The sequence below is a fragment of the Neodiprion virginianus genome, chromosome 1 (genome assembly GCF_021901495.1).
Source record: "Neodiprion virginianus isolate iyNeoVirg1 chromosome 1, iyNeoVirg1.1, whole genome shotgun sequence".
Classification (NCBI taxonomy): Eukaryota; Metazoa; Arthropoda; class Insecta; order Hymenoptera; family Diprionidae; genus Neodiprion; species Neodiprion virginianus.
In genome coordinates, this window is record NC_060877.1 from 20,022,954 (window position 1) to 20,034,082 (window position 11,129).

At 35.8% G+C, this 11,129-nt stretch overlaps 1 protein-coding gene across 3 annotated transcripts in view; it reads left to right on the top strand.

Moving 5' to 3' along the window:
• The window catches only part of LOC124298055 (PE-PGRS family protein PE_PGRS30), a 34,690-nt gene extending 27,125 nt beyond the window's left edge, over positions 1–7,565 (top strand). For 2 of the 3 annotated variants that reach the window (XM_046749615.1, XM_046749634.1), the window contains 2 exons: positions 3,996–4,406; positions 6,284–7,565. In XM_046749615.1, coding sequence (XP_046605571.1) covers positions 3,996–4,406; positions 6,284–6,477 — 605 coding nt within the window. In that variant the 3' untranslated portion in view covers positions 6,478–7,565. The remainder of the gene's footprint in view (positions 1–3,995; positions 4,407–6,283) is intronic. The other variant, XM_046749624.1, reaches the window with a different exon arrangement.
• Positions 7,566–11,129: the final 3,564 nt, after the last annotated feature.

Genomic DNA, 11,129 nt, shown 5'->3' on the forward strand with positions numbered 1-11,129 from the left:
ATAACAAGTTTTTAGAAAATTAGATGCCAACGATTACAGATTACCTGGTCAAGGCAAGAAAAACCAATAGTTTTTATACTAACTAATAATTATTAGTTGTCAATTATAATTGATTAAAGTCGGATTGATGTATGAAATTCCACGAAGCAGTTACTGCTTTGATTTAGGCATAAGTATACTTTACATTTCTGGCAGTAAACTTGTGCTTTATTGGCACAAAACTTACACCTGTGCCTTTTATTCTTAATTTTTGGCCAATGACCTAGTGCTTCAAGACGCACAGAAATCTCTGGAGCTGGAGTTGTAGGATATCTTCTCTTATTACTTTCGGCTTCACTTGCTTTAGGCCTCCCCCTTTTTTCGAGAAATTTTTTTTTTGCAAGCATAACGCTTGTGCCACTGCTATTCGAAATTTGATGGTAGTCAGCTGATCTTTTATATTGATTTGTTTCGTGACACAAAAATTTCAGTACAAAAGCCAAGCGTTCACGACAGCCATGTCAATGAAGTGAAAAAAAAACCACAAGTAATATTTACTCGTCTTGATGCGGATTCGATAATATACGTCCGGTCCTGTCCAAGAGATCTACGCATCCCATATGATTATAAGCTCTGACTATTCTGGGCCAAGCAATACTTATCGTTGCTTTTTTTCCGCGATCGAATCGCCTAACGTTTTCGACCGGCTGTGCACTTTGAAATGCTGACGTGAGTGAAACACCTCTATTGTCGAACCATTTCACTGCTCTGACTGTCACAACGTTCACTATACATTCTTTCTCTTCGTGAGAACCTGTACCTCGTTTTTTAAATTCTTTATCAGTAGAGAATGTCAGGCCTGGAAAACCATCTATCCTGATAGTTCCAAGAGCACCGATACCTAACTCTTTCAGTTTTACAAACAATCCTATCGAGCCAAATCAGTTATAATATTATAATAAACGATTATCGTCTCGCTGTATAACTTTGCCTAATCGAATTACAACACTGGAACTTGCTTCTAGACCAGGAATGTCTACAGCTGTTGTGGATTTCCCACAGTATATTTCGAAATTGTATGTAATCCCATTTGCATCGCACAAGACGAATATTTTGAATCCCCATTTATAAGGCTTTTGTGGGTTGTATTGTTTCAGCATTGACCTTGCTTTAGTTGGAACGATGTGTTCGTCAACGCATAATATTTGTGGCTTTGAGAGATTTTGAAATTTGATTAGAAGTGTATCGATGAACGGGCGTATTTTGAATAAATGATCGCGTTTTGGGTGAAGGTTTCTTTTCAGTTCTCTCCATCGGTTATCAGAAAATACATTGACTACTTGATCAACGCGCGTCTCATTATTCTAAAACATATCAGTTTGGGGGCAAGCGATATATCGACATGAACATACAAGTACCAATGAATTGTTCAATTTCATTCAGGTTGGTATTCAATGAATGTATCGGATTTTTTTGAGTCGCGTACAGATTAGATTGATCGGCAATATTTAGGCGCAACTCTTTGTCAAAAAAGTGTCTAAAGTAGTCGACTGGTTCCTCGACATCGACCAGTAAAGTTCTGTCTGGTATCGAAGCAAGCACCTCTGTTTCACCTTCTTCTGGAGATACTACTCTCCACTTGGGTATGGCTGCTTTAGACCTCTTACTCGTTTCACAATCGTCATCTGCAGGTTCGGCCTCTTGACTATCGTCATCAGAATCTTCCTCGCCTAAAAAAATATTTGAAAATTCTTTTGTGATATATAGCGCATTTGTTGTGGGAAGAAGATCTGTAACTATCTTGACGATGAGCCAATACTTCATCAAAAATTCCGATAAGACCGCATAGATGGGAGAAACTGAGGCAAAGTGGGTCTTCAGCTCAGAATTGAAAAACAATTATTTCTCCTCAAAAGTATTTTTTTTTCCTATATTCTTTTTTTTTTTTTTTTTGAAAATTTCATTTTTTCGAAAAAAATCTTTTCTAACATTTTTTGGAAGATGTTTAGAACAATAAAATTTCTTGGAATTATTTATGGAGAAACTTAATTTTTGACCAAACATAAAATTCTCAGGCCAATTTCAAAAAAAAACTTTACTCCGAGCGTTGCTCCCTCTTCTCTACTTCGTGCATTGGAATGATTATAAAATACAGCGCTTACGCGCTGCGAGTTATTTGTCGTACCCGAGGTGGAACAATCATTTTGCCTCCGAGTCTCATCTGAGTAATCATCGTCACTTTCTTCAGCGTCACTGTTTTCCGAATCTTCAGGTGGGATTTGAACAGCCCTCGTACTTGCTCGAGTAACCCTTCGAGTTGATTGCATGAGCTGAATAAATTCGATAAAAAAACTAAAGTATAATTCATGTGGGATTTTTTATTCAGATGTATCATCATAATTGCGTGCAAACATATTTTATGTTATTATTATTGAACATTTGCCAAGCTAAAAATATCATAATTGAAATTTGTATTGTACTAATCTTGATCTGCCGTTGTTCCGAATTTGGAACAATTCTTCTTTTACCTATTTGTTCCTACTTGTACGGGTAAAATATACACACACAAATTATGAGATAGTGGAGAAATTCAAATTGGAGAAGTTCAGAGTGCTCAAACAGTGTTTAGATAACCAAATCATCGCTTCCCGCAAAATCGTGATGAGTATCAACAGAACGCGGTAGTATACTTTCTACTATATATTCGCGCGGGTAGAATTTTTTTAAATTCTTGTTCCAAATATGGACCGGTGGTCAGGAAGCGGTTACAAAAAATAATCACGGATTCCGATATGTTATTGTGAAATCTACCATTACAAAAATCGGTATGACGTAGCGAAATGGTCATATTCGGGCTATAATTCCTGGATTATACTACGCTGCGTTCGTTGACTTGAAAGCTTGCGACGGTTACGGATATACATTATATAAAGGATGCGCCAAACTTCGCAATCAATTTTCTCGAAAATCAGGGAGCGTTGTTGGGAATGTCGGTAGCCTGGTAATAGGGTTGGGTCATTATACAACGTATTTGAAAAGAATCGAAACCCGTTTGTCAGCGATTTGAGCATCCCAAGGAGTTTTCACAGGGGCAAACATTGACACGATGATTACGGATTTCGTGATTCCTTACATTTGATAGAGCGATTACAAGAGATCACGAAGGATTACGAAAAATGACGACAGATTACTTGAAAAATAAACATCCACTTTGATTACGTGATTTCCAGAAGTTCGCATGATTTCATGTGATTTTTCAAGACCACAATTTATTAAAATATCTACAAGAATTCTCAGCTTTTTGTTTACAAAACTCCGATATAATGTTTGAGCGAGCCAGTTATCGGCAAAAAAGAAAAAACAATAATATCAAGTAAATAATCCTAAATGATTGCTCATGACTACCAATGATTACTTTGATCATTATTAATACATATTTTTATTTTAGTATTATAGATTTCAGTGTGATTTCGAAAATTACTAATTGATTCTGGAGATCGCTAAGTGATTCCGGAAATTACGAAACAATTTCGAGTGTATTGACACCTTATTAGCTCCCTTGAGACACCCCTTGGAGAGTCTTCTTGTCACCTAACATGGAAGTGATGTATTCAATTCTAATGACTGCGTAATAGAACATTTTCAGCGTTGGCTGTCTACCACAAGTTGATAAAGTGCACTCTGTTGACATACCGGCGAAAAAGTTTACACCTCATAGTGAAGGAATGAAGAGTCATTACTTACTGTCAATTTTCGGAATAATTTAATATTTATGTATCTACGTTTTTCTCTCGGATAATTTCTATGACAAGATTTGATACCAAATATTGCTTCTGCATCCACTAGCGATATTTCAATTGCCACAATGCTGATAGAAGCAATTTTAGTATTTTATCAAAGCTGCAAGATATGGATTAGCGAATCGTGCTTATTGACATTTATATTGAGATTTAAAAATATTACAAAAAATTTATGCGTTCTGGTATTTTTAGCATCTTTAAAAAATTTTTTTTCAGAACATAGAAATATGCCCGTCGAAGATGCGATTGCTTTGATAAATCATGATTTCACGAACTACAGAGCAGGCAGTTCACGCTCTGTACCAATAAACGTGCCGCGTGCAACAGATCGTCATCCTGATGCTGTACAAGTTTTACTGAACATGTTAGCAGATAACCGGCAGCTAACTGTTCTACAGTATGATAGAGTTTTAAAGTACTTGGAAATGAAACGTGAAGAGCAGGTCCAAATTGAACTTGGAGATGCAAAAGATCTTACGTCTGCCTCACCTGTTGCAAGCGACCCAAAGCAGGCCGAACTTCAATCTAGAATTCTGAACATCTTGAACAGTAACAAACCGAATCTAATTCCGGGAGCCGTTCCCAGCCCTGTTCCAGCTCCAGCACCAGTCACACCAGCAAACTGGGGTACAAGTAATTTCTTCTGCAGATCTACTTTTGTTATAAACTGTTTTTTGACAGGTAATATTGAAACAGTGTACTGACAGGATGTCTAAATGATCAAATTTACAACTGTGTTCTAGTCCTTTAACAGAAATTCTTAAGTGATTTTGATTTCACATTTTGATATACATTCCAAATGATTTGAACAGGAGTTCATTTTATTTCACTAATGGAATGCACACTGCGTACAGCTTACATGCATTGATAGAAATCAACTGATTAATGACTACTACTTCTGTGCTTACGTATAGTTGCATTCTATTACAGTTATCGTATATGCTAATACAGCCCTTGTTATCAGTAATCAAAAGCTATTGGTAAAAAAAAACCTTATTACCAGTGTAATAAGACTCAGATTTACTAAGCTTACGCCATGATGTTTGGATCACAACTGCTGTATTCATTGTTCTCTACATGGCTTGTGGTGCCAGTATATACGTTCAGAGGTAAGGTTCTTAATTAGGATCCGTTCTTGACTTCAAGCATGCCTTTTCGTTTAGGCGACGTCATATGCATTTTTACCTTTTTATTGCTTTGACAGTGAGGTTGCCCAACGCAAAGCAACATATATGTTTCCTCGTGGATGATAAAATAAATAACATTTGATACGACACACTAGTCATCAATATTTCGTACCATAGACCACGGATGCATGCCTTCAACATTCTTTGCGTTGGCCAACTTAACCTTCCAAGCAAGAAAAAGGCCGAAAGTGCATATGATGCTGCCTAAATGAAAGAGTGTACTTGAAGTCAATAACAGATCTCTCTACTATCACAGTACAATAATAATACTGAACTCAAAAGATGAGGAAGGTGGACGCAACAGCGGTAAGAATGCCTGATGGTCTAGTGGGTATAAGTCCACGAATAGGCTTCCACGGATCTCTGATTCGATTCCCGTGGTCGTCCGTTGATTTGTCTTATCGAACAAGTTCTTGAGATTTATTCAATTTTAATACTAGATTTTGGAAACTAATCAATGGTTTTATTGTTAGTATTGGTTAGGTATAGTTTTCGTAAATCCAAAATCAGTACCTGAATCGGAAATCGGATGTTATTTTACTCACATTAAAACTATGTTTTGCAGTGTTCAAACGACAGTCAGTCAGATTGACTCACTTGTTCGCGAGACTCGACTGATTCTTAGATCTAGTATATCATTGAACATTTTAGTATAACTTCTTGCTGAACTATACTAAAACTCTCTTGGTTATACTATGATCGGATGAATTCGGGTATCAATATTTAGAATTTGAGCAAGTACCCAGACAGCTGATCCTATTCATCCCTGATGATCACAGTTTGCCCTTCAAATTTTGATAAACATTATTTCATTGAAGTAAACATGTCATTGCATCGAATGAGTTGTATGTATCAAAACAAATTGGAAAATATAAGAATTTAGTGGTCGTTTTTGATCCAGAGAACATAGCCGGCTAAGCATATGAAAAGTACCCCCACTGGAAAACAATCTTTCAATGAACTCGAGCTTCCTATTAGCAAAAGACTGCTTTATAACAAATGTTAGACTTCTGTCGATGTATTTTCTGATTTTCGTATTGAATTATTTTGATTTGTTCATCTTGGCTTGTACAATACTCTGATTGAACACACTAACATCAGTACAGTAGGTTTCGTTATCTTTTCTCTGTTCAATCAACTGCCTATGGTATTTTTATTGCAGCTTCTATAGTATATTTTTCTCCGTATACAATTGCAAGTGAATTATTGTTTTCTCTTCTCTTAACATATATTATAGGTAGAACTAAGATATCTAGTAGTCAACATTTGTTCCTAACGATGAATTATAAAACTTGTAAATGCATTGTATTATGCCAGCAGCTCCAACACCCGCACCAACTACGGCAGCCCCAAATTCTGGAGTAACTCCGTCGCCGCTGCTTAATGATCCAACTGTACAAAAAGCACTGGACAGTCTACTACAAGGAAACTTACTCAAAAGTATTGGAGATCATCAACCAGCCGCCACGACACCACTGTTCGCAGCATTTCCCAACATCGGCCGTTTTTGAAAAAAATTCCATAATACATACTAGTGAGAGCAAAGGAAGGCACATTTGAAAAAGTAAAGGGAAATATGACTTGGTGCTGTTATTGAACCAGTCAGTTTGAAGTTTTCACATTTCCCCCACAATTTTCCTACATTTCCCTCTAACCTACAAAAATCATTGCATTTCTAACCAGAAGACTTGAGCTTAGCTAATAGTTATGTTCATACTTGGATATTAATACTAATAATATTATAATACAATATTACTTGGATTCGTGATGAATTGTTAACCAAGCTTATGAATGTTAGAATACACGATTCTGTGTAACCTATGATATGCTTCTTCTCTTCTCATTGTTAAATTAAGTTCTTTGCAGAAAGCATATAATAAACTATGAATGTGCTGACCAATAAATCGGAGAGTATTCAAAAATATCAAATTTGAAGTCAAAATTTTCTTAAAGTACTACCATAAAAAGTATTTGTCATAGGCATGACAGTTTTTCACATAATAAAATCTTTTGGCGCTGCTGACGAGATAAGTTATGCATCATAGTGAAAGGTCAAACATATCAGACACAATAACTTCGACGATGCTACATGGAACCTGATGCTATATAGTTTACCAATTGCTTGGATAAGTTGATGTACGGTTTACTGCTTATCTCAGTCGTGTGTTCTCAACATTCGTAGATAGGTTCCATTCCGTACTCTACATGGCGATGTGTCATCATACATAGTATGTGTGTGCTCCAGTTTTCAATTAATACATTCCCAACATCTTAAAAATAATTCACTTAAGAGTTTAGTATTGTGTAATGAATAACGAACAGATAATCAATTGGACTAATAATAAAAATAGCCACACCAAATGTTCCTTCACGTTCAATTATGTATAGTTGTGTTACCGATATGCCACCATTTTAATTTTGAATAGGAATTCATAACGCTTGCGGAAAGTACAATTATTTTAATAAACTTAGGTTCATTGTGACTTAAGTTTCTCAGGACGCTGATTATCTCAACCCTTATATGATATTCAATTTATAAATAATAAATCTACATCATTTACATGAAATCGTACAAATAAAAACTTTTATTTGAATCATATACCTTACAAGAGCCTTAATACGTTTTTATTTAGATTCCAACAACTGTAAAGTGATTCATTAATCTGTTCAACAATTCCAAACTGTGTTATGAGCATATCTCATGCTCATTTCATGTATGACATCTTATGACTGTGATACGCACTAGAGTGTACCTAGGTACAGTCAATGAGAGTCCTTCCGTCAGATCTCCATACAAAGTATGGCTTGAAATCTCCACAGTGTTATTACAGACAGGCTTGCCTATTCATATATTACCCGGGTCCTAGTCTATTGTTCAGTTTCAAAACAATCAAATCTAACTACAAAAATTAATGTGTCTTTGCTGGAGCACACTATCCATTGTTAAGCAAGTATGGTACGTATGTGAGTACACGCGTTGTGATGCACTACTTATGCCAATTAGGACGTAGACGGCCATTTATTTTAATTGATATATGTATTTTTATCAATTTTGTTCTCAAATTTTTGTTTGGTTAAAAGGGCCCACCAGGTTCTTTACCTGGTAAGTTTTTACTTTTAGGACTAACGCTCCGTAATTCCAGCTCTCCAAGTCTTTTACCTGGTGAGTCTCGACTTTCAGGACTAGTGCTTCGTAGTTTTAACCCGCCAGATCCATTATCTGGTAAGTGTTGATCTTCTATAGTTTGAGCAGCAATATTTTTCATGCTGACAGCGGTAGGATTTATGATTTTTTTGATTACTTTAATTCCGTCGAAATTCTCTCATGTATAAAGATCTTCAAATCAGTAATATTGAAAGCAAAAAAGATAGTTACATCTAAGAATCCATTCTTGAAAACAATGCCAAAAATCATTCAATTGTTTTATCCTCAAATTTCGTATAATTTTTTTTCTACGATCAGTTTATTCAGAGATTCAGCATCACTCACATGCAATTTCTCACCCATTTCATGCCGATGGCAATGTGTACTGGGAAAAAATTCTGTCACACGATCATTCTTGAGAAGATAGAATAATAAAAGTTCCGGCAAACAAATTGTGTGTAATTTTGTATCGGTGGATACATGGAGCAACACAAATGGTACATCTAGGCTTGTGAACTCATGTCAAAGGACGTATGTGATCAAATATACGTCAATAATGATAGATACAAAATCACGAGTATGAATAGGTATATGGATTCACAGAATTGTATAAAATGGTATGGTGCAATCCATGCAAATTTTAGCAGTGACGATTCTGGAGTGGATCGTACCGAATCATTATTTTTATTTTTTTTTCCAAATTTATATTATTTCGTCAACGGTACCGAACTATTTCGAATACCTTTAGCTTCTTATCTCGTGATTGCATTTTGTTTGGTGTCTTCTTCAAGAATAATCAAAGTCTCGATTAATTCGCCAAAGTGTCGATTAACTATCTGAACTGCTTCATGACGAGCTGACCATGTGGTTGCAAATAGAGATTTCAATGCAATTCTTTTTCCAGTATGTGACTGCAGAATATCCCAGCGATGTGTCGATGCAGTAAAAAAATTATACAAAGTTTGCACTGTGTGGAAGAAACAAGCCGCTTCAGACGTGGACTCCAACCCAATTCATGGAATGAGCAGCACAAGGAGCATGTTCTGCTAGATTATTAATTTCACTAAATCTCGCCTGTAAACCTGAATAAATTCCTGATACATTGTTCGCATTATCGTACGACTGACTTCGATAATCTGCGATATCAAGATCAAAAAACTCGAGAGCTGATATCACAGCAACTAACAAATCTTCAGCTTTGTATCCAGAGTTTTCAATGAACATCAGAAAACGTTCGACGGGTGTTCCATCTTTTTTTACATATCTAAGGACAAAAGAAAATTGGTGACGTGCGATATATCAGGTGTAGAATCCACTATAATGGCGTAATAGTTTGCTAATTTGTCTTCTTGAATTATAGTGGAGGAAACTTCTTCCGCTAGAAGATTTATAAATTCTTCGTAAATAGTTTTTGGTAAGTATCTCGTACCACCAGATCCTTTATTTCGAAATTTCCTGATATGCTCTTTCAAAAATGGATCGAACGATGTGAGAAATTCGATAAGCATCAGAAAATTACCGTTATTTGGCGAGCCAAATTTCTCATCACTTCCTCTGAATGAAAGCCCTCGTGAACCTAAGGCTTTAGTAGCAGCGACTGCTCTCTTCAAAATATTTCTTCAATACCCGATTTCTGTGTCTAATTGAACGAGTAATTCATTATCTATTCTATTATAAGTATCTGAACTTTGTTTGAGGCATACTTTTCTTGTGATTTTTGGAATTCTCCTGCTCAGTAACACGATCTTCTGCATATTTCCAATCGTTAAATCCTGCCTTTCCATTAAAAGAACAGTCTACGCTAAAAAGATGGCAAGCTGCACAGTATACAGACCCTTTACTAACTGAGTAAACGAGCCCCGGACCTGGAACCATTTCACCATTAACAAGCTTTCTGTCAAATAATGATTCTGATAACCATCGTGCTTTTCCATCGCTTTAGTCTCGTTTTGTACAGGAAAAATTTGTGACCCGTGTGTTGCTACATAATCTCTCGTACACTTGTTTATAATCCATTCTCCCCTATAATCGCTTATGTACATTTTCTTTAGATGCAACCTCTTTCACATTTTTTATTGGAATTGTACGTTGAAGCTCATCTTTCTGATCGAAATTTAGCTGCAGCGAAGCAGTCGTAATGATAATCTCAGTACTGTTACTCGTGGATGGAGTCAGAGTTTTTTCATTACTTTGAGATAGTGACATTAGTGACAGTTGATTCGAATGTAAAAGACATTGCTCACGAAGCTTCAACTTGAAAATTTTCTTATCTGGCACAACGTAACCTAAACTACTATTTAAGCCTACACAGAATTTGTACTTGACTGAATCTAAAAACAATTTCACTCAATTGAACCTTAAGTTTAAGTTATGTTGAATGAGATTAAGTAATTTTAAGGTGAAAGCTTAGTCAAGTTAATTTGTTCCCTAAATTTATTTGAAGTGTGATTAGAAAACTAAAAATTTTAGAAATATATTTGGTGCTGTCCAGCTTTAGTGGATAAAAAAAATGTGTGCAGTCGGGGGACCTCCGTCAGGAATGAATTTTCTTACGCTTTTAGTGTTTCACTTAGTGTTTAGTGTTTTTTGATGTTGGGACCAGAGAGAAATTTCTGTAGACGGAACAGCTGAAAATAGGGTGGAATATATGCAGAGTACAAGACTATGTACAGATTCTAAGGTGTTTCAAGTGCTGCGGGAATTATCATTTTGCTAAAGATACTAAAAGACAGGAAACGTGCGGAAATAGCACAGAACCATATGCAACGAAGGAATGTAAAGCTGGGACAAAAAAGTGTATTAATTGCGCGCAAAAAATCAGGAACTTTAGAATGAAAAACCTGAAACTAGATCATTCAGCATATGACAGAGATTGTCCATGTTGGAAAAACGAATATAAAAGGAAAATATACCATCAGAGGGATAGAATTGAATATTAAATGGTAAAGAGAGCAAAAAATGCAAAAAAAAACGTGGGCATCTCTCTCTCTCTCTCTGTATATATATATATATATATAT